We start from the raw sequence: 23,996 nt of genomic DNA, 5'->3' as shown, positions 1-23,996 counted from the left end.
GACATTTCTGATTATCGATCCTAAAGGCTAACACCTGTTTGTGGTGTCACACAAGGAGTTCCTCAATGTCGTCTCACACCAGGTGTTTTCAGCAGTGGTCTCACACCAGGTGTTTTCTGTGGTGGTCTCACACCATGCCCGGCTTGGCGTACATGGGCAGGTGGTAGTAGTTGTAGCTCAGGTAGCTCAGGAGTCGCGTCTCCACCGACCGCTTGGCTCCCGAGTCCTTGAAGTTGTCCACAAGGTGCCGCCTCTGCTCCTTACTCAACTGGGGAGGAATGGTTTCAAGATGGTAGGTAAAAGGAATGTTTTTTTAAGATTCTCCCTACTGAGGTACCTTTTTTTGCAATTGGTTAAGGTTAATTTTGTAATAGGGTAAGAGAGAAGATTATGCAAATTATTTGTTTATTTCTAGATAATGACAAATATGATCACTAAATTAAAGGAATGCATTAATCACATAACCCCAGAGTGGGAGCTGTCACGTCATACTTTCTCTGAAATCTTTAAAAAATCTTGAATAGATTTCATGATAAATTTAGAGATCTTGATGAAATTGTGCCCAATTTTCATCAGATTTTGCTCGGTGCTATCAGGGAATGTACGCTGTGTCACACTGACAACATTTTGTTTGTTTTCATTCATTTGTTTTGTTTTAAAACAGAAGCTGCTTACCACTATGTCCTCGTCGATCATATGTCGGACTTGTTCCTCCAGCGACTCCTCATCCGAAGTCTGTAAGACAAACGAAAAAGAAAGTTTTAGATTCCAAGTGCCTAACAATCTGAAGCTAATCTTCGTCAATCTCCAAGCAGATGTAAGGATCAGTTTCAGTGTTTTATGCATTCAGTGCTCTTTGCCTCCTCCTATAGAGAAGGGTAGCCGCCAGAAAACACGACCACCAATAGTAGAGAGAGCCGTAGACATGCAGGAAAGGCCACAAAATAACCCTCATCTGACTCAACTGCTTGGTGACCATATCCTCCTGGTCAGATGAACGTTCAGTTGAAAAAAAAGTAAATATTAGAATAAGTGTTAATTTTAAAACACTGTTGAAAAACTATCTGATCTAAGATATTAATTTTCCATTTTTCCGATTCAAAAAGGGACGAGCACCACGTATAGATATTTCTTAATTAATGTCCAGCAGCACCCACCGGTCTGTTGAGCAGGATTTCTCTCACTTCGTGTCGGAAGTCTGAGAAGCGGTCGTGGAAGATCGCCAGGCACCACGGCTCACGGAAGTAGCTGTAAAATATAGGGAAAAAAATTTTTTAAGGCTTGTTCAATTCCAAACCTTTGATATTTCAAAATGGAACGCTGCTAAGCCACAAAAATAACGAAGTTTCTTGAAGACTTAATAAGGTCCTTAGTTATACATATTCACCTACCAATAGTCCTAATTTCTTAAAGTTTGTTTGATATCCTTTGACACTATTCCCCTGCAGAAGTCATTGACAAAGCTTTAAATTTGTTTTACACATCCTTTAAGACGTGAACCACCTAATGTGATTCTCGTTTCTTAATCCTTAATCCATAATCCTTGATAAGACCTCTCTTCAGATATGCTTACATTATTCATCAGGTCCAGTAGAGGTCCTTTATGAGAAAGTCTCAAAGACCTTTAAGTTTGTTTTACACATCCTTCTAATGTTTTATTCAATTCAATTCAAAACAAATCGTACAAGAGCAGGGACTAGCTAACGCCTCCCTGAATTGTGTTCCGATTTTTACAAGTGTTCATTTTGAAATCAGTACAGTTTCATATAAAATATACCATTAACAATTACACATTCATATCAAAACCAAAACGGGCCAGCCGTGGATCAGGCATTTCCATTATAGAGTCTTATGGCACAGTACAGGAATGACTTGTTCAGGCGCTGAGTCCTGGCTGATGGCAGCGTGTAAGTGTTTCTGTTTCTCAGCTGTCTGCCTGTAGCAGTCGAACGTTGGAGGGGAACAAGGTCATGGAGAGGGTGCTCAGGCGACAGCATAGCCTTGAAGAGTTTTAGTGCTGCTGACTCTCTCCTTTCCTTCAAGGTTGGTAAGCTTGGAACAGCTCGCCTGCCCCCACAGGAGATAATACGTAATGCGCGTTTCTGGACACGTTCCATACTGGCCGACAGTTCTTCGTTGCAGCCTACTAGCAGGACGTGCCCGTACTCAAGGACAGGGCAGATAAGGGACAGATACACCTGAACCAGATCGGCTACACACATGCCTTGCTTACACAGTAATCTCAAATAGTGCAGCCTGCTCGAGGCTTTTGAAACAGTAGACTTCACGTGATCCTGGAAGGACAGTTTACTGTCAAAGGTAAAGCCGAGGCCCTTCGCTGTTCTTGTGACTGGAACAGGTTCGCCTCCCAGAGACAACGATGGTAACGCAGGAATGTTTCTTTTGAAACAAATCAGCAGCGCCTGACTCTTCTTGCCATTCAACAACATGTCATTGTCATGTGCCCAGGTATCAAGCTGAGTCGCTTCTGCTGGCATAGGGTTCACTGTAGTACCATTCTCCGAGGGGATTGACCTAGACAGACTCACGTCGTCGGCGTACCCCACATCTAAGGTATCCCTGTAGACCGTGGTACGAGAACTCATGAATAACAGGAATAGATAGGGTGATAGCACCCCTCCTTGGGGTACCCCGGATGTGAGTAGTCTCCAACCGCTGAACTTGCCATTTACAGAAACCCTCTGGGTGCGACCCTGCAGGTAGTTGTGTAACCACGCTACCATGCGTGGATTTGCGACCACGTTGTTCACACGTTGTAGTAGTATTGCATGGTTCACTCTGTCGAAGGCCTTGCTCATGTCAGCAAACAGAGCCTGGACTGCAATGTTATCTCTTGAGTCAAGGGCTGTCAACCACGTATGGACCATCCTGATGGCGGCGAAGACGGTGGAAGAGCCCTTAAGGTAAGCGTACTGGTTGGTTATGACCGGGGTGATAGAGGGTAGCAGTCTTATAAGGATACACCTTTCCAGCAGCTTAGCTAAAACGGGGAGGAGGGACACAGGTCTCATGTCGCTGGGTTTGGTTGCTCCCTTAGACTTAGGGATGGGAACTACGTTCGCTGCCTTCCAAACACTTGGTACCGTACCCTCTTCATATGAGACATTAAAGAGGTGAGTGATGACGGGAGCAAAGTCCTCTGCATATTCCTTAAGAGTCCAGGTAGGAAGGTCGTCAGGACCGCTAGCTTTCTTGGGATCTATGTCCTTGAGTAGAGCCTTGACCTCCCCGATGGAGCAGAGGTCCACAGCTTCGGTGTGACGTTGGAGAGGAAACAGGTACAGGGCATGTCCGGGACACCACGCTTCAGAGAAGTGCTGATTCAAAGTTTCAGCCACATCCTGGTCTGGCACGTTCTCAATGGTGGTGCGGTTGGATCTCTCTTGAGACCTGCCTAGCTCACGGTTAACGAAGCTCCACCATTTGCGTGGATTTTCCTGTTTGAGATGCTGGATGAAGTTTCTGTAGTACCAGAACTTCGCCTGATATATGATGGTCTGGGTTCGGTTTCTAAGACGTTTCCATCGAACAGATTTCCCGTGGCGCTTAAACTCTGCAGTTCTGTTCCTGATGGCGCGTTTAACTCGCTCAGTTACCCACTTCTTGTCGCAGGCCCTGACTGACGCGACTTTCACCGGGAGGTGTTGGTTGACCAGTGCCATGGTCAGACTGTAGAATGTGTTAACCTTCTCCTCCAAAGAAACCGCTGCGTAAACAGGTGACCAGTCTGTTGTGGCAAGAGAAAGGCCAAGGTTCAGTTTACCTACTGCAGTAACCACCCTCCGCGCAACCCTAGCTGACCTGGTGTTCTGTGGTTGTAGCTTACATGGTCGGAGTAGGACACTGGAGTGGTCACTAGTTCCGACCGGTGCAAGACTGAGTGGTTCGTTGTAGTGTTGGGCCAGGTTGGTAAGGATCATGTCCAGCGTGACAGAGCCCCGCGTGGCCTGTTTCACAACTTGCTTCAGATGGGGATGAACTGTGACCAGCCTCTGGAGTGGTAAATTGTTGAAATCACCACATAGCAGAAGCCCAGCATGAGGTTGCTTTTGATACAGACTCTCACAAGAGTTAATAAGGTGTTGTAGCATGTTGTCAGACCCCGTTTTGTCGTTGTTACGCGGTGGGTGGTATACAATTCCAAGGAAGAGAACTGGAACACTTCTGGGCAGCCACTTTGGTCTAACTCGTAACCACATTACCTCTAAAGTGTCGTCCTCGAGTTCATACAGTCTCTTGACTGGAATGTCTTCGGCAATGAACGATGCCACTCCCCCACCTTTCCCATATTGTCTATCCTTTCTAAACAACTTGTATCCTTCGATAGATGAAATGTCATCAGGAATCTTATGAGTTAGCCAGGTCTCAGTAACACAGGCTAGCTGCACAGAGTGACTGGCCAGAGTGGCCTCGAGCTCACACTTTTTGTTGGTAAGCGAGCGAACATTAGACAGGAATAGACTGGGAAGAGCCCTGGTATCTTGTTGTCCTGTCTTGGCAAGTGCGGTGGGAGCTAACTGTACCTTGCGAAGTACCCTTGTTCTGTTGACTTGATCACACTTAATGGGAAGCAGGTGCCGTTGACGGGTGTTTATGTCGATGACATCATGGTGGAATTGAATGCCACTTACTGATTTGCATGTGAAATGGCCATGTCGAGATGAGGGAGGGCGATGGCCAACAATGGTAGAAATGCTTCGAGGAAAATTTCTACCTGCCTTCCTTCCCCGGGGTCTACATCGTCGAAGCAATCCGTTGGAAAGCAAAGATTTCTTGGCTTGAGCGTCGATCGGGGTGATCGTGCGTCGCAGACTCTGTAGAAATCCACTTGAGTAACAACGAACTCCGATGGACGCCATTATCCAAGATGGGTTGAACAGGCACGGCATAGCTGATCGACGTAAACTCTTCGGTGATCCAGTTCCAAGCAATTACCGAAGGTCTTGGATGACGTACGTATAGACATTTACAGAACAGACATGTACGGTAACACTAATATTGCACATAAACGGTTGCAGACACCGTAGGCGCCACTGTAGGGCGGAGGTATGAAATCCGCGGCCGCCCGCTACAAGCGCCACATTATATTCTGTTTCCTCAAGATGTAACCCACATAATGTGACTCTGAGATCTGATTCCTTAAGACATGAATTACTCACCTGTAGAAGTCCTTGAGGAGCCCCTCATCGAACCGTGACACAAGGTTGTTCAGGTAGCGCTCGTGGATGCCGTACAGACAGATCAGGTTGGTGTTTTCAATCGGCTGGGGGGAGACAAAAGGGATTTCAATTTCCTAAATTAGTATGTTATTTGATAGCTGGTTGATGAGTAGTATCTATAGGCGCCTTTCTATAGGGTTTCATCCCTCTTCCTTCCCACGTTTTTTTTGGTATTATTCATGTATCAAATGTCTTTTTATTGTCTACATGTGCAAACAAAAAATAAATGAGCAAACAATTTTAACAGAAGTAACTTGAACAGGACTAGCCCCCTACTGAGGTGCCTGCACAGCTATGTTGTCCAAGGGCTACAGAAACAGATGGGCACTGCCATACACACCAAAAGATATGGGAAGGATTCATTTCTCATTGAACGTGTGCAAAACCTTTTGGCTGGGAAGCGATCAGAGGAGCAAACTGGAGCTAGAATAGGATGGATACCAGGTTACAGACATGTTATACAATGAAAAATCAATGACAAACCTGTTTGGAGTAGCATGTGATGGTCTCCACCGTTCTGTACTGGTTCACGTGAAGACGGAAGAAGTTACCCCCCTCCACACTGCCTGTCACCAGCTCTCTCCCCTGAAACACACATGGTCATTAGTAACAGGGCAGTTTCTATTCTACATTCCACTGGAAAAGTGACTCTTTAACAATTAAAAAACACCCAAAGCTCCCTTATACACAGGTCACTGGCTCATACACAACTCAAAATTATCATTTTGAATTAGCAAAAAACATGGAAGAGAGAAATGAGACTTACATAGTCGCCAGACGACATGTACGTGTCCAGGGACACCTTCAGGTTGGGCTTGCCCACATGTAGGTAGTTCACTCCACCTGGAGGTAGGCAATATACAAACAAATTCAAATTGGGACAGCATTATGTTACCAGTGACTGTAATTAACCTATGGCATAGCCTATGGCTGCAGAGCAAAGTGAATTCCAGGTAGTTATTGCACTGAAGAAGGTGACAGATGGTCACCGAACTGTTGGGTGTTATGTTACTCGTGTGTGTATTGTGGTAGGACAACATACATGTACAAGGGAATCATCACACCACAGCTGTACCAATGATCACATGTGCAAGAGCACACTACAACTGCAACAGTGACACACTTGGACTTAGCAACAATTTGAAAGTTTAGTCCCTTTTTAATGAAACATCTTGAGGATCTCCTTTAAGCCAACTTTAACCTTCAGCCTGCTAAGTTGACTATTTGACACCAATTTTGTATTGGTTATGGGGTTAAGCAGCAGGAAGAAGGTTAAGACGTCTTACCCGGCAGGACGGCTGCCTGGATCTTGGCGCTGTCGTACATGGGGATGAGCTGGTCCATTTCTGGCGTGGGGGGGAGCTCGTTCTCCAGCGTGGGGTCAAACAGGTGCAGCATGTTGGCCGCCAACTGCAGGGGAGGGGAGAAGAGTCTATGAGCTACAGTTTGACTTCTTCTGTCTTTTGTAAATGTGAGAAAAGGCAGTGTTCTTTAGATGCTAGATATGAGTAAACTTTTGCTTGAAATATTTGCTTAGACCTCTTCCCCGTGGTATATATACTGGTATTTGGCTATAGCTTACCTGGAATCCAACCTCCTTGGAGAAGAAGTTGGCATGAGTCCTGAAAGGGAAATAAAAAATTTATGTTTTAAATCACTCCCTCTCGTCTTATCAATTTAGTTAAAAGTAACAACAAATGCAACTACAGAGCACAAAAAAGGATTGAATTGTTCACATTTGCAGTTTAATTGCTCCGAAAGTCAAACGCTAGAAGCCCAACTTAGTGGGGGTCTGCATGCCCTTTTGCTTAGAGTGCAATCAGCTATAATTGTAACTGCACATAATTCATAGCAGGACCCCTTAAATCTAACTGATAGTGTAATGGGTGCCTGACTTTAGTGTAAAATGAAGTATCTAACATAGTACATAGTTGCTGCCTTCCTGAATTCAGCATAGAACATTGAATCCTTTTCATAACAAAAAAGAACACATGTTCGCTCCTCACCATTGGTCGGCGTGGTACCTGCGGGCGAACTTGGTGAGCGGCCCGGCGGCCCGGATGCAGGAGTCGTTCGTGTGGAACGTGGAGTCGATCACCAGCTTCCCATCATACACCAGGCAGGCATCGTTCGTAGCTGGAGAGGTCACAGGTTATAGGTCAATGTGATGCTAAATTGGTGTGATGCTAAGAGCGCACGTTTACAGCTATCCATGGCAATAGTCCTTTATTCTAGATTAGTCAACACCAATTTCTGGACAACATCAAGTTCGAACGTGGAGTCGATCACAAGCTTCCCATCATACACCAGGCAGGCATCGTTCGTAGCTGGAGAAGTCACATGTGTAGTCAGTTACCCCATCTAGCAGTTGCTTAATGAATTGCAGGTTATTCTTATCGAGTTGGATTAGGAATACTAAACAGTGCAAAATACATGAACCATAACATACTTTCACTAGGTCACATATATCCACCCACCATGAAAAATTGTGTCTAAAGAGATCTCCAATACAAAGTTCCCCAATATAATGCACTCCAAACCTGCAAATCTAAACTGGACATACCTGGGGGGTGCTGCACTAGAGATCTCTCAAACACACTGTTTTTCAGAGTGGTGGATATATGTAACCCGGCAGATAAATGTTAATGGAGGTTAGAACTTAAAGGTTAAAACATTCAGCTTACCTTTGAAGGCGTCGTAATCTACCATCTTTTGGAAGAAGCTAAGGAAGAACTGGAAAAGAAAAAAGGAATATTAATCTTTTATCAAATTGTACAAGGAAACATTTTTAAAAAGCTCCTACCACGATATCAAGTCTGTACAAAAATAAAAGAATTTACACCTATCATTCAGGAACTTGTAAAAGATTAGAAGTTGTCATGAGTGTTATTTACCGAGCACTCCAGTCTGAGCGGTGCTGCTTTGGACGTGAAGGAGGCGGACTGGACCAGGTCGCCGCCCATCCCATCATTCCATTGGGCCAGGAAGTACCCAGAGTGCACCGTCACGCCAGCCTGTGTCACGGGGTAAAGATGGATATAGTTTGATGTTAGGTTTGATATACTAGTAAATGTTTAATCACATCTTAATACTGAGGAGGGGAAATTGAGTCCTTAAGATCAAGGCAAGGTTGACCAGAGTTGTTGACGTAGATGACAAATTAATATCAAGTCATTTCTTCTTGGCTGTGGTCAAGATAGGCTCACTTCCAGAAAGCTCTTCCCATAAAACTTAACAACGGACTCCAACATCTTTGACACTTCTTTGCGCACAATGCTTGGCATCGGACCGCCGTAACGTAAAGGAGAAGCATTGATATAATTGATTTTGTATTGAATAATGTTGATGTTGTTTAAGTGTGTGGGAGGGCAACTTGTAAAGGTGTGCATGCACCTGTTTTGCCTTGAGGGACCCTTTCACATTGTGATGGATTCAAATAAACATAAACATTAACGTAAACAGCATTCGTTGCTCTGGGATAATAACAGCGCTGAACGAAATTCGACCGGTTTCGACTTTATGCATCTTTATCAAGAATGACAGAAATCGGACCACTCCTCCTTTTATACTTTTTCTGTGCCTCCCTAGTGCAGGGCGCTCTATCTCGAGTATAAGATATTTACCATTTTGCCTGTTATAGGCTAGGTTGCCCTGATCTGAAGGTCTAGTTCCCTATGCACTAGCTAGGTTAGGTTGCATTATACAGGAACACATGAACATCGTCCCACCTGTGCCAGCTCGTTGCGCACGCCCTCCTCGACCAGCGGGCTGTTGAAGCAGGTCGGCTCATGCGGCTTCAGTGGCGGCTCCACCAGGTGCACCCGGGAACCGGCCACGCCCAGCAACAGGACGGTCTGCACGCAGGTGTACGCATCCAGCGTGTTCCCATACACAATCAGCTGACCTGCAAAGGACAGATTATCATTTGCCTTATTCAAGTTATCGCAAGGCTGTCTCCAGCTTTAAATTTTCCATCCCACTCATAATGTCTGGGAGCCAATGTTGTTGATTTTCATAGTTAAATCTGTCATTTTAAGCTTAAGAAAATACAGTTTCATCAATTTTATGTCCCGACGTTCACATTTTTGGTGAAAGATGGCCATCAAAACGTAGACTTGGTAAATAACACTTGGTTGTGTATTGTAACAAGTGCCACTTACTGATCAGTCTAAATGGTCCAGACCTTTTAGCCTTGTGGTAAGTGCGTTAGTTTTGTGCGTTGGTGGGCCCTGGTTCGATTCCCGGGAGCAAGGAGACTGTACTACTCCATGCATTACTGTACAAAGAACTTTGTTATCTATTGTAATGCTCGCTGCGATTGTTATCCTACCTTCAGCATTCAAGAAGTCATAGCGGAGTGTGTGAAGCATGGCGGCCGCGTCGTGGCTGTCGTTGACCGTCAGCACGTTCCGCGGGCCCTCCCCGAGAAAGCGACGGTGCGGGCTGTTGGGCAGCGTGGCATTGGTCATCTCCTCTTGGTTAATGTCAGCTCCTGCGGAGGAAGAAAGGTCAGGGTTGTTGACTTAGAATCTACAGGTTCTGCAAGGAAACAGTTTAACTCAAGCAACTGGATAGATTTTGAGATTCTAAAATCTATCCAGTTGTTTAAGTAACTGTTTAATGCTTGGATGTCTAATCTTCCTTGATGATGATGATGAACCTTCATTGGCATATGAAGGTTCTGGGTTCGAAAAATTCCCAAGCAGACCCCAATGTTGTGCCTTTGGGAAAGGCATTCAACACTTGGTTTCCTCAGGAGTGCCTTGCTTAAATTGGTTTGAAACGTTTGGACGTAAAGCTGGAGGTCCAGTGTAATGAAGAAAGCCACACCTCAAGCATGTTAAAAGAACACTTTATTAATAAGAATAAGCTTAAGGGTGTGGATTGTCTTTATACTGTAAAAAACCCTGGTGTGTTACACCTTGATTTTGTATGAAAAACTTGGACTTGGAATTGATATATTGAGATTGACCATGAATCCATGCATATTTCCCTACCTGTTGGCGCCGGTACCTGGTACTGCTGCCCGGTACACAGCACCAGGTGGTCGTACGGCACCTTGGTCCCGCCCGCCACGATCACGTGCTTCGTCTGGCGGTTGATGGCCGCCATCTTGCCAAATACCACGTTGACCCACGACCTCAGCGAGGCCAGACTGTGATCCTCATACAGGTAACAGTGGCTGCGGGGGTTACGGAGAAAACATTCAATATAGTCCAGCGGCATAGTTCCCAAAATTAGCTGAATTGTGCACTTTTGTCTAAAAGCACCAAATTTGGCACACATGTAGTTGAACATATTCTGCACAGATCTGGATATGGAGGCATTTTCATTTCTGCCCAGATGAGCTTCCCTGGTGATGTTTTAGTACGTTTCTTCTACACACATTCTCGAGATAAGTCAACGACATGGCATTCCCCTTTTTGGCCGTGTTAAGCACGTACAGTGTGCAGCCCGTTGAAACTTGGGCTCTACGGAAATATCAAAACTGAAGACTACCAGTACTATAGAATGTGTGCTTAGAGCTATAGTCAAAACTATACATTGTCAAGTGACCACCAATAACAATTGTAAAAGCCCATTCTCCTCTCATACTATACACTCTTGTATCAGGTAGATTATCCTTATTGAACTGTATCTAATATATAGTATGTACCAGTAGATGCCATACTTTGTATCTTGTACAATTGTTGTGCAATATAGTTATTATCATTATTATCAAAGGAAAGCCTGGTCAATGTGACCACTTTTTGAAGCAACAAGGATACATATGGTAACACTGCATTGTGTATATTGGAAATCGTAAAAACATACAGACAGACACACAAATACACAGTGTGAGAGGCAGAAGGAAATACTCATTTTTATGAATTTTCCAACTGCAAGACTACCATATCCAGTTGTTTGAGTAATTGCTCTTTTGGTGTATCTTATTACCTGGATGTCTAATCTTCATCGACGTACCGGTAGTACACTTGTGGTACAAACAAACAAACAAACAAACAAAAAGCTCACCTCTTCCCCATGAGATTGTCCCTCAGGCTGTCAGGTGCCATCTCCCCGGGGAGGCCATGGGTCGACACCAGGGTGATGTTGTTGAAGCATAAACAAACAAACACACAAACAAACAAACAAACAGTCCTCACCTCTTCCCCATGAGGTTGTCCCTGTGGCTGTCAGGTGCCATCTCTCCGGGGAGGCCGTGGGTCGACACCAGGGTAATGTTGTTGAAGCGAAGGTGCGGGCAGAACGCGAGAGTCTCCAGGTACGACAGCCCGACGTCTGACGCGCCCACCACGACAATCCTGGCGTTGATTGTCACCTGTCAATCAACACACGACTTATTTGTTGCGTTGACGAAGATTAGACATCCAGGTTCTTGACATTTACTCGTGAAATTCAGGGAAAAATTATTTTCTACCTTCTACTGTGAATCCTGTAAACAGTGGTTTCATTTTTGCGGTTTTGACACGACAGTGCAAATATGTGTTTCAATTGTAACTGTACTGCAGAACTGTTTAAACCGCCAACTTAAAACACAGTGAAAAGCTCCTTAATTCCCTCCCACCGCAAAATTGAGTCTCTGGAAAGATAAATGAATTTTTTGGTATTTCAGAAGACATCCCCATCCTTCCTAAGTGTTAAAGATACCAATGTTTAAAAAAAGCTCACCTTGGGCTCCAGGGTAAGTTTCCTGTTGATGTGGTTGACAGCGTAGCATTCCTGTTGGAATAGAAGAATAAACAACTGTCAACATACTCACTTGTAGGAAGATTCGAATGAGATAGATTTTCAAGATGGTTCAAATGCTCAACCTTCGTATCTTGCCAGTCTCCAGTTGCAGCTCAAACAAACAAACTTGGATCTTGGACTAGCGGAAACAAACCAGAACAAACACCAACACAAACAAACTGAAAACAATACCACCATTTTCACGGAGGTAACAAATGAATAAAAAATAATTTTCCCATTGCGCTCTCCAGATTTTATTGATCTAATTAAGGGGTCGGCCTAGGTGTCTTCTTTTTTAGCTCATTCCTCTTGTATGTGGTTGATTTTAAAAGTGTGTCTCGCGTATATACTTTTGCAATTTATATATCTATTTATTTATAAATCTTAAGGGTAGTCCCTTCAATTAACTGAGTAACTGATAAAGAAGCAATAAAGATCATACAGAACACATCCTGCCCACCTGTTGTTTGGAGACCCTGTGGGAGGGGGCGTTGATCCCGAGCCGCTCCAGCGGGTACGTGATCTGTCGGCGCGCACGCACGGGAACCATCTCGTTCAGCGCCGTGATCAGCGAATGGTGAGTCAGCGTCTGGGGGTAAAAGAGTATTTCTTTTTAAAGATATATCATGCTTAGATGTTTTAGGAGACTTAATGCAATAACAGCAATGTTAGCATATGAAATCTAGTGGTAACAACAGCACTATAAATCTTGAAACTTTCGCACATTTTTTTTTATCTCGGTAATACAGAATAGAGTCTAGTTTTAACCACAGACTTTAAAAGAGAAAATCTCTATTCCTACCATAAAATTAAGCCCCCTCAAAAATAGATGAATTCACAGTAATCAAAAAAGGTTAGCAAAAATCAATTACTGCCAAACCCATAATCAACATTTGGTTGTGCTGCATTAACATTGCAACCAATCTATACAATGTAAAACCTTAAATGTAAAAACTACAGGATAGTTAGCGTACCTCCTTTGCTGCATACGGTGGGTAGATGGGGTAGTACAGGCAGGACTTGTGAGACAGACGCAGGACCTCCTGTGGGACAAAAATACACAAATCAGCAACACTACATTTTCCAGATATTTCTATGTATATGTTTGTAGGTATGTTTTACACTACAGACCCATGGTCTATCCTACATATCATTTGTACAATATACCCAGACCAGGGCACACTGCCCACTTGAATTTTGAAAAGAAAGATCACTTTCATGATAACACATCTTATGACACAAATTAAGATTCAGTTCTGTCAAAGAATCTTTACCCTTTCAAACAATATTGTGTATTTCTTGTGAGTTGAAATGCTCCAAAATTGTGCCTTCAAAGATGAAAATTGACCAGTATCATGTTGAACAGCATGTGTGTGTGTGTGTGTGTGTGTGTGTGTGTGCGTGTGTGTGTGTGTGTGTGTGTGTGTGTGTGTGTGCGTGTGTGTGTGTGTGTGTGTGTGCACGCGTGTCTGTAGAATTGCCCCTACCTTGAGGAAGTGTTTAGAGTAGTGCTGGAAGATGGGGTTGAGCGCGAGGTGGTGGATGTGTCCGTGCTCGGAGCGTGCGTGGTGGTTGTAGTAGATGAAGTCCTCCACGTTGTAGTGGGACCGGATGTACTCCACATTCTGGAACAAACACAGAGAAACAGAATCAGCATCAACAGTGAGAAGAAGCTTCCAATTGGTATTCCTTTGCTATTTATCCTTAGTTACAGGGTAACACGGTGGCTGTAATTATTTCTGAGAACTCTTTTATAAACAGCCTGGCTTTTGATGCATTTTTTTGTATTTGTTTTGTATTCTGTTTGTCAAATGATTCCAACAAAAGCTAGAAATGGTACTAATGATACTATGAATTCATCCATTATTGCATCATTGCTTAATTTTGTTGTAGATGAGGAAAGGAGGTTTTTGCAGTGTTTTGAGTTCACAGTTGAAACAATTCTGTTGTACAGTATAGTAATACATTGGAAATGCATATTCACAGTGTCATGAATTTGCAATTGGAGGTGTCACAGCAAAAATAAAACCATCTTTTCATGATTTACAGTAATCTCACCTCCTCTCTCCTGAGGATGGCCACGCCCACAACCTGCTGCTGGCTCACCGCAACGTAGGTCTGGATCTCCATACCATCCTGTAAACAAACAAACAGGTAAATATACTTTAAAAAAACAGCCAAACAGGTGCAATAGTCTGGGATGTTTCTTCACTGCTGATACTAGATTGCATTGATACTGAATGAAAATGCATATAAAAAAAGAGTGTCTGATGTTTGGTGGATGTCATTTCAGCACCATGAAAAGACCTGCTTCAACTAATGATCCTCTGGACCAAGAGCTACAACCAAACATAGTCAGTCTAATCGATAGTCAATCAGGACAACTCAATAACATGCCAAGGACGGCTTGGGTTATGGTTATGGGTTAAGTTTACGGTTAGAATAAGAGTTAGGGCTGAAGTGGAATTCGGGTTAGGGTTGATGTACTGGGTTACAGTTAGGCATCCTCTTGGCGGCAAAACATCTAGAAACCATCCAAGGCATGGTGTGGAGTTGTGAGTTATCCAACATTCCAGTCAAATGTGAACATTCAGATTGCAACATCTAAGACTTACTGGGTCCCTCCTGGCCTCATTATACTGATGGAGATCCTTCAGGAGCTGTTCCCTCCCCTCGACGGATTGGACTAGTCCTTCCACTCCCGGGGTGTCATCAGATGTGGCGGGACGTACCACAAAATCCCTGTTAAGGGGGAGTAAGGATTGTTGGTTAACTACAATAACTGTAGAAAAAGTACAACATATCCTTGCAATATTGTAGTGCACATGTAAGTAACTCATTGAGTGCACTCTATAGTAATTCAGATAAGACAGAAATACTTATCACTTAGTAAATGTAATCTTTTTTCAACTTTTAAATAAAAGACAAGATTTCAGTACAATAATTGCACATAAAAAGCAAAATCTAAAGGTAAAAGACATGATTGATAAAGCTCTAAAGCCTTTTGACAACTACCTTCATAAGAAGAGACAAAGTTAATAACATCTTTCATGAAGACTAAAGGTTGAACTTTAAAAGGAGAACAAAAAGAGTTGGAGAATGCCTTACTTGAGCAGGCCTGCCCTGTGGAACACATACAGTTCCTCAGCCAGGATACTGGGCACACGTGGGGTCACTCTCTGGAAATATACAGATGTTTTGTTTATGCAATTAATGTAACGTACATGTGTCTTATAAGCCCGCATGGGTTGGGCGCAAAATGGCGCAAGACACGGTAATAAAGTTTTCATTCATTCAGTCATTCATTGTACAAAATACACATACATACATTAATGCCTCTGTGGGGGCCTGCATGGGGGGTACAGTCAACATTCTACATTAAATTCAGCAGGCTGGCTCTGCCTCATGATAAATTCAGGTGCCAATTACAGTTGTGCAAGACTTCAAGCATTGTAACTCACCACAAAGTTCTGGAGCAGGGAATGGATTAAGTATGACAAGTCTGTTTGATGCAATGGCAGTTGCTGCCAGCTTTGCAGGTGTTTCATACTGAATAAAGGATATAGACACACTAACTGACCACAAAGTTCTGTAGGAGGGGGAACTCCGGCACCAGGTGAGGAACGGTCATCACCACAAAGTCCTTCTCTGGGAACAGACTGAAGATGTACGGCAGGAAGTCCTGAGACCTGCGGAAAACAAACCAATACATTTAAGAACTCTTTCAAAAAAGATTTACGGCTTTTGGTGGCAAATGTGTAGATGCTGTTACATTGGCGCAATAAATCCGTTTGTTTTTTTTGGCACACTTTTTGACAGATTAGCCAAAGAGGCTTCGTGGGTGTCACTCCATTGTCAGGGCATATCAAACACGGGACTTATTGATCCAACGCTCTAACTGTGGTGCCACACAGACACCACAACGTCGCCAAAACCAATACATTAATGTGTTTTGAAAAAAAAATTCTTGCAAACTGTGACTGTTGTTATCAAATACAGTATTCATGGTTTCTAAAGTGTACTCAGAAGAAAATCTTCCATCTCACCTCATCTCAAACCGTTCATCAATACAGAACAGGTGGACACAGAAGGCGTTGGACTCCCCCTTGTACACGGGGGTGAACCTGGGGGGTATGTTGGGGGGTTCCATCCCCGGGGAGGGGGACCGCTGGTCTGTGGCCGTGGTGGGGGGTGCCAGCTCTGCCTTGCTGGCAGCGGACTTCACTGAACCAACCTGGGGAAAAATGGGCATGTTTTAATTTTTGCTACTTTTCATTTCTTTGTGTTAAAACAACTAGACAAGCTACAGTAACACAGATGACAGCCGACTTTATAACACATGTTACTATGTATCAAAATTCACACTTCTCAAAACTAAATAAAACATTTAGCACTGCACTTGAACTCAATCAGTTGCCAATGTGACAAAACTACAACCTGCCAGTGTGGCCACCGAGCAAACTTCACATTTAAAATTATCTTATCGTCGCATGGCCAGCTTTCTTAAAAGCAATTCTTATTCAAATAGAGGTGACTTGCATTCATTAAGCTGGACAGGTGTGCCACACTAAAGGGCACATCTTTACTTGTATAATCAAAGTTGCACCCAATGATTGTATTCAGCACAACAAAGATTTGATTTTATTGGTAACCTTTGAGGCCTCTGACATCACACTGGTGGCTCTGCTGGACTCACTCATCAGTGAGGAGGAACTGTAAAGGACCAGACAGGTTTTCAGAACAAGTGGAACATCTTGCTGTAGTCAGGTGGATCATTCTCCATACAAAGTACAAAACACAATACAGATACTAGTAGTACTTGATAGACAGGCACTTCATGCATATGTACAGCAGGAGTTTTTAGTGTTTATCATACAGAAAAAATACTCACCTCTCCCCCATGTGAGCCTCGCTCAGCTTAGGCCTCACCTTCAGCTCTGAGGCTTCTGCGATGCTCCCTGGTCGGGCAACAAATCAACAGATTTATCAGGATTCCTGCACATGCACACATCAATAACCTAACAGCACTTGGCCAGTACAAACAACCATCAAGGCAGCATAAGGAAGGCAGATCAATTCAATTTTGTTGGATCTCTGAGATATAAGTTCAAGTTAAAAACAGAGGACTTAAGAAGTAAAACTTGAACCTGACAATATTTTCTCCTATGAGACTCTGTTATTGTGTTGATTTCCAAGTTCAGCATTATTTTTTTTAACAAAGGAATCACATTGGTTTTGCAAAACCATATACATTGTACCAGTATATTGTGTATTCATATTTTTGTGCCACCTGTCGATGCTCAACAAGCAAATACATGGTTAATGCTACGGTCCCATTTCCAAAGCGGGGACCGGACGGGTAGCTTGCGGGAAAGAAAAATATGATAAAAAAGACAGCAAAACACACAAAATGTAAAACAATTACTCCTCACCATAAATCATGTATATTCTTGATATGCATTTTCTATTCTTTGTTTTCTTAAACAGCCCGGTCGGGCCCCAGCATGGAAATGGGACCCTAGCATAAGGCTAAGAGTGAACGAAGAATTTTCTTTCCTGTACTTTCAAAACTAACCTTTTGACGACCTTTTCCCAGCCAGAGGTGTGCCAGTCACGGAGCCTGCAGGTGAAGGAGCAACCGCTAGGGGAACAAAGGTCAAGGTCAACTGCAAGGTCATGGTACAGAGACAAGTATCCAGACATGCTTTTGAGTAGTAGCAATCTGAGGCAATGATCACATCTTCTACTGCTTCTGAATAAGTTACATGAAGAACACGGAAACATCTATGAGATAGTAAATACCTTTTTCCGGTGCTTCTGCTTTTGTTGATTCTGATATTTCCCCAGTCATCGCTGTTTCAGACCTGCAAAACAAGCACCAAGATGGTTTGATTAGCCGTGTTTGTCACCAAGGGTATGTGCGTATGGATAGTGTTCAGCAACAAAGGAAAAGAGTGTGTATCTGTGTGTGTGTGTATGTGGACACTGTTCAGCACCAAGGACAGGCATGTTAAATATGTGTATGTGAATAGGGTTCAGCACCAAGGAAGGCTATGGTAACACGTGTGTGTGGGGGGGGAGGGGGGGGGATAGTGTTCAGCACCAAAAAACAGGCACAGTAACACATGTGTGATCAGCACCAAAAAACAGGCACAGTAACACGTGTGTGAGTGTGTGGAGGGATAGTGTTCAGCACCAAGGACAGGTATGGAAACAAGTGTGTATGTGTGTGTGTGTGTATGTGTGTGTGTGTGTGTGTGTGTGTGGACAGTGTTATATAAACAAATGAACACATTACCTCTTAGACTTGGCTGAAGCCTGTGAGGCGGCGGAGCTGGGTCTCTGGTCAGCCGTGGTGGGGGCTGTCTCGGAGGGTTCCGGGACAGTGGGGGGCGGGGAGGGCTCTCTGGGGGGCTCCAGGATATCATCAGGGTGGGGCCTGCACAGTCCGTGGAAGGGGCCCAGCTCAAAACACTCCGCCAGCAGCGATGTGTTCACCTCGTTGCACACGCTCATGAAGCCGACGGCGGTGCCTTCAACCTAACAGGAAAATCAGTCAACATGATTAGGGTTTGATGATTGACAATCTGTGACAAAAGATGATGGACAAAGCATAAATTCTATTCACACTGAACAAGGTTAAGTGATGCTATTGTCAGTACATGTTAGGCATACCGAACCCCATTTCTGACTTGGAAAATATTTATTTATTTTAGGGAAAAAGAGAAGAGAGAGAAAAAGGAAAAGATTTGCCATTGGTAAGATTCTTTCAGTATTGCAGGGAGTACCCAATGCAACGTTTCCATACATCCTCAGTGCTGCTATTTCTGTCTGTGTGACTGGAAGGGTCACTGGAAGTGGCATGGGTAAGGAGGCCATCTCTAATCGCCTTCTTGAAAATTTAGTTGACATCCAGTGTCACAGAATCAAGCAGGTACAAGATTGGTCAACAGTGCAGCAAGTACCCAACTGCAGGGTAAGCTCATAACAAACAGTGCAACGAATGTATTTCCCACCTCTGCGATGACGCAGTGGTTGTTGTCGTCTTGAGCCTCGATCAGCTCGGCCAGGAAGAAGTCTCCATATTTGGTGCTGAGGACATCGCTCTGGCGGTTGAAGATGGGCGTGAGGTCATCATGGTCCTCAACCCTGGAGGGAGGGAGGAGAGGGGGAGAAAGAAATGTTTCAAAGGTAGTTCTTTGCACTCAAATAATGATTGCAGCAACTTGCATGGCCCAGACAGGTCTGTCTGTTTGTCACCCTCCTCAGTTCAATACTGACTGGTTCTTTTTCGTACTGCAGCTAGGTGTTGCTACTGCAGTGATAAGAATGTGATCCCAAAAATGACTGGGTCTAAATAAACTCATAAACTTCTGGGACCAGTATTTTTTTCAGTGCAGCAGCGACACCTAGCAGAACCAGTCATTATTGCCCCAAGGAATGGGACAGATTGTCTGGTTGTGTGTAAAGAACTTGTCATCCACTCACGTGGCCCAGAGGTGTCCCTGTGGTGTAGTGGTCTGCGCTTCTGTTACTAGCCACATCTGGTTCAAATTACTTGGACCAGAAGGCCCGGGTTCAAGCCCCGGGTAGGACACCTCTGGACAAGAGGCACATTGAGTCATACCAAAGATTTTATGAAAATGGTACATACTTCTGAAACAGTATGGAAGTTAAACACACTCCACTGCCAGTGGACTAGCCTCCTGCTGCAGTGATTGCACCACAGTGTGGCCCAGGGCTATGAAACGGAGATGGGCACCGCCCTATACACCTTATTGTGTGGGAGGATTTTAACTAACTAACTAACTAACTCACGTGGCCCTCCTGACATGTAACACCGGAGCCTGCTCATGCCGGTGGGAGACAAAGATGGAGCAGTTGTCGGGGCCTTTAGCCTCCTCTGTCTTCTCCATGGGTCTGAAGATGGCAGACAAGGCTGGCTCTGCAGGAAAAAACATGATGAGTTTTTTAAAATCTTTTATTCCTTTAATCAAGTTATTGCACATTTTCAAGCCACATGTGACGTTACATGAAATACATGGACCAAAATTGCTACTCTCAAAGCAGAGGTTGAATGGGCAGATTGTCACCGTTTTACCATATGCCATGTTTTTTTCCTCTATGGGCTAGCGGGAAAAAAACGGCATATGATAAAACGGTGACGATCTGCCCATTCAACCTCTGCTTGGAGAGTAAAAAATCGCAGGCTTATTTCAGTAATCAACCATTCCAGAGCATCTATGGGCCTGAATATGGCAGACAAGGCCGGCTTTGCAGGAGGTAAGAGAAAAATAAAATTTTCAGCACAAAGTTCCGACAGGCTCAGGATGCTTCAATGAAGATTAAACTTTTAGGTAATTATGAGATACTCAATACAAAAGTGGTCACAATGGCTAGGTTTTTCTTACATGGAGGTGGTCACTTGTACAACCTGAAATTTGCACCATAACTGTTAAACATGCTCCAATGTTAGGAAGACTGACCTGGGAAGACCCCCTGAGGAACCACCAGGAAGCAGAAATGTAGGTCTGGAACAGCATTGAAGATTGTCCTGGAACAAGAGAAAATTGTGTTTCTTATGATACTGAGATAGGTTTTTATTTGTATTCTTATTGTCATTGTTCTTGTGACTTAAAAATCAGATCGTCAAAAGTAAAAGGATTTTATAATAATAAGTTTATTGCAAATTCATGCCCGAAGGCTAAATGCAAATAACATACATAAAAGAACAGGGTACAAAAAAGGTATAAAAGCTGCTTATCTAAATTATACAAAGGTGATTGTCTATAAGTAGTGATATATATATATATATATATATATACATATACTTATAGACAATCATATATATATATATATATATATATATATATATATATATATATATATATATATATATATATATATATATATATATATATATATATATATATATTTCAACAGTATCTTTTACACTTTTACACCAGGGCAGACCCCTCAAAAGGTACAGAGACAATCTGAAGACAAGCCTTAAGAGCTGCAACATCAACGTTGACTGCTGGGAAGCCATTGCCCAAGACAGAGCGCTGTGGAGAAATCAGTGCGCGTTAGGAATTAGGACATTCGAGGCCAACAGAGCTGCTGCTATTCAGGAGAAGAAGGAGAAGAGGAAACAGCACTCCACACCAGACTGTTCCTTTCCGTGCAGCATCTGTGGCCGTTCATGTGCGTCACGAATTGGTCTTCATTCCCACATGAGGACCCACCTTGGCAAATGACGTGTGAGCCTACTCATCTGTCGTACCGACAGGAGAATCCATCATCATCATCTTTTACACTTTAGCACACCCACCTGATGATCTCCTGAGCACAGCCATGAGCGTACTCCTTCCTGGCCACAAAGTAGTGGACAAACAGGCTGTTCAGGGGCTGCAAAATACAACAGCAGGATGTTACTGGGAGAGGTTTGTACAGGTGTATACAGGTTTCTGTTTAGAGAAATATCTCACTGATAAAGACAGTAAACGTTTCTGCTATCTGGAGAGGTGTCAGACAAAAAACAAATGAATACATACTGTTGCAAGTCTTTGAAGCCTTCAACTAACTTCCAATAATGTCTCCCCTTAAAAACTTTTGTTATTTGATAAGTTTACTAAGAAAAATTCATTTACACTTGTTAATATATAAGAAAGAGAAGTTGCTTTTAAACTGTAGATTTAGATGTAAATGTAGCACAATTACGTGTAGTACATGGTTTTATTTCTCTCTTTTAGTCATTCGACACACTGCATTTAGCCCTTCTGAGCATGAAGACCAAAGAAGACCTGGTTGGACAACATCAAGACATGGACTGGCCTGACTACACAACTGATCAGAGAGGCCAAGGACAGAACAGGATGGGCACGGATCATTGTGACTGGCATCATAACGCCCCTACGACCACTGAGGTCATGGGTCATGAATGAGTGAGTGAGTGAGCATGAATATGCTATAAAGATCGATGTCACTGCTCTACTCACAGTGCAGGCTGCGGTGTCGTAGTTCTGACTGAGCCACTGCTGCCACTCTGCCTGGTCGGCCTCCGTGGTGTTCGGGTAGTCATACAGCGCCGCGTGACCCAGGATGTCATCCTGCTCGTTACACAGCGTCACGGCTAAGTTCGCCTTCTCTCTGCAAACGGGAGGATAGAAATAGTCAGCATGCTTTAGCATAAAGCAAAATCACCATTATCATAATAATAACAACTTTATTGCAAGTTCATGCCCGAAGGCTAATTGCAGACAAACAAGTACATGGAAATACATGGGAATCAAATATAGTTATCTAGTCTACTGTGAAAGTTCTAAGTTAGCTAAGGTTGACTATGGTTGGGTTTGACTTCTTTTTGGAAGGCAGTGGAAAATGAAGAGACCCACGTTTTGTATCGTAAGTGGGTTTGTTGATTTTAGTAGTGATGTGGATTTTTGTAAGCTATTCAAATGGTGAAAGCTAGGAGAATTAACGGAAGCTGTTTTACATAATTCGTTTCTTTCGGCTACTGTTGCTACAGTTGGCTACTGTGCATGCGACTGTAAGTTTCTTTCCGTTCCGTTTGTTGTTCTTTTTTTTCTAACACTCTAAAAAAAGATGGTCAAAGATTCGGCATGCTATCCTTTTTAGTTTTCCCCAGTTGGTTAGCAGGGGGTATGGGAGCTGTGGAAAACCAACCAGGATGGCACCCAGGCTAGACGAAACCATTATATAGTCTTATTGAATCAACCTGACACTGTCACAGCAATGATACAAAGGATACTCTGCAGCAGTATAATTTAATACTGGATACTACTAGATGTTACAATGATAAAGAAGGTTCTGAAAGGAAGAAACTTTTTTTTTCATGATGAGGGAAGAGAATCTGAAACACACAAACAAAACTCACATGACGCTGACGACGTTGACCCTCCCGAACAGCTGTTCCGTGGAGCTGGTGGACAGCTGTTCTATCCTGGGGGCATCCAGCGACTCTGTCCGCCGGGCGTTGATCACCTCCGTGGGGCCTCCGGGCGAAGAAACGGACGTCATCCTGCTGCTCAGGGTGCTGAGAGGATGAAATATGCTTTAACTTTGACTTTACACAGTGGTACCAAGCTGGCCATGTTGTTGCGGGCATCGGACCACTCAACATCACAAACACATTCAATACCAAGTACACTGCAGTATAAAACACTAAAGGCGTTTATGTTATAAAGATTCATTGGTCACTTAAGATCAAATTAAAATCTTCAGCTGCCAATAATTTGGAAAATGACAAGGATGGCTTAAGCCGTTAACCAACTGTCAAATTTGTCAAGACACAATTATATTTGCATCCAAATGGCAAATAATAATTTTGCCATTTCTAAGAAGAACGCCTTCTTGCGACCACAACATGATAAATAGACAGCAAGTCACCGTGCTAAATTATCCCTTCTCCATCAAACGTGAAAAAGCATATCTAAATCCTCAGAAACCTGCAGGGTATGTTGTATTTTGTTTCGCAGATTCAAGACTCTGCTAGACCTCTCACATACAAAGCTGACTACACATAGTCTGAATTCGACCCAATAACTCTCGTTCTTTTGCGGAAATATCACAAAAACTGAGAGCTTTTTCCTGAAATATGCGTTGTACAAACTGTGAACTTACCTTCAAGTTGCCTGTTTTCAAGTAAATATGTCACGAAGTTGTCAAAAATCTGCGTTTTTCTCAAAAACCGGAGCAACTATCAACAGAGCGCCGCCATCTTTGTTTTCCTATCGCCTGGCAACTACCCGGATGGAGAATGTAACAACTTTTCCTATTGGTTCGTAGGAGGCGTATTTTACAACAGACATGTTGATTGGTTAAACTATCTATTGAAAGTTGGGATTGAGTATTGCCATTAAATGTTTAAATTTTCTTTATCAAAGCCATTAAGTAAGTCTACATAAAAGACGGAGACTTAGATATCACCAAGAAAACCGATCTAAAGACCACCCCGGCCTTGATTTTGAAAAGGCGCTCTCGTACTCAAAATCCAGGTCAAAG

General features: G+C 43.3%; 1 protein-coding gene across 2 annotated transcripts; it reads right to left on the bottom strand.

Annotated features, from left to right (window-relative positions):
- Positions 1-121: 121 nt before the first annotated feature.
- On the bottom strand, positions 122-23,758 carry LOC136433962 (cilia- and flagella-associated protein 61-like). 2 transcript variants are annotated; one of them, XM_066426592.1, is made up of 36 exons: positions 23,616-23,757; positions 22,870-23,028; positions 21,971-22,121; positions 21,304-21,380; positions 20,459-20,526; positions 19,791-19,917; positions 18,989-19,121; positions 18,271-18,512; positions 17,775-17,836; positions 17,548-17,613; positions 16,864-16,930; positions 16,625-16,685; positions 16,019-16,206; positions 15,553-15,661; positions 15,081-15,151; positions 14,588-14,714; positions 14,031-14,108; positions 13,460-13,597; positions 12,947-13,015; positions 12,433-12,561; positions 11,913-11,963; positions 11,387-11,562; positions 10,238-10,422; positions 9,571-9,732; positions 8,969-9,144; positions 8,135-8,254; positions 7,925-7,973; positions 7,247-7,376; positions 6,823-6,862; positions 6,527-6,650; positions 6,007-6,083; positions 5,724-5,825; positions 5,181-5,284; positions 1,158-1,248; positions 676-735; positions 122-268 (listed from the first exon to the last, which is right to left on the bottom strand). In XM_066426592.1, the coding sequence occupies exons 2-36, from the start codon at positions 23,010-23,012 to the stop codon at positions 128-130; spliced, it is 3,894 nt and encodes a 1,297-aa protein (XP_066282689.1). In that variant the 5' UTR covers positions 23,013-23,028; positions 23,616-23,757; the 3' UTR covers positions 122-127. The 2 variants fall into 2 exon arrangements, with proteins under 2 accessions (XP_066282689.1, XP_066282688.1); XM_066426591.1 differs by lacking the exons at positions 122-268; positions 676-735; positions 1,158-1,248; ... (4 more) ...; positions 6,823-6,862; positions 7,247-7,376 and adding an exon at positions 7,452-7,567 and having other exon boundaries at positions 23,616-23,758.
- Between the last annotated feature and the right edge of the window lie 238 nt (positions 23,759-23,996).

This window comes from Branchiostoma lanceolatum, chromosome 4 (assembly GCF_035083965.1).
Source record: "Branchiostoma lanceolatum isolate klBraLanc5 chromosome 4, klBraLanc5.hap2, whole genome shotgun sequence".
NCBI lineage: Eukaryota > Metazoa > Chordata > Leptocardii > Amphioxiformes > Branchiostomatidae > Branchiostoma > Branchiostoma lanceolatum.
The sequence above is the reverse complement of the archived record's forward strand: the minus strand, read 5'-3'. Positions and strand labels throughout refer to the sequence as shown.

Excerpts from the sequence above, each read along its gene's own strand:
- LOC136433962 (XM_066426592.1), bottom strand. The coding sequence starts at position 23,012 with ATGACGTCCGTTTCTTCGCCCGGAGGCCCCACGGAGGTGATCAACGCC. Across the intron at positions 15,662-16,018 it reads GATGAACGGTTTGAGATGAG|GTCTCAGGACTTCCTGCCGT; the intron begins GTGAGATGGAAG and ends TGTTTTCCGCAG. Across the intron at positions 736-1,157 it reads AAATCCTGCTCAACAGACCG|ACTTCGGATGAGGAGTCGCT; the intron begins GTGGGTGCTGCT and ends TTTGTCTTACAG.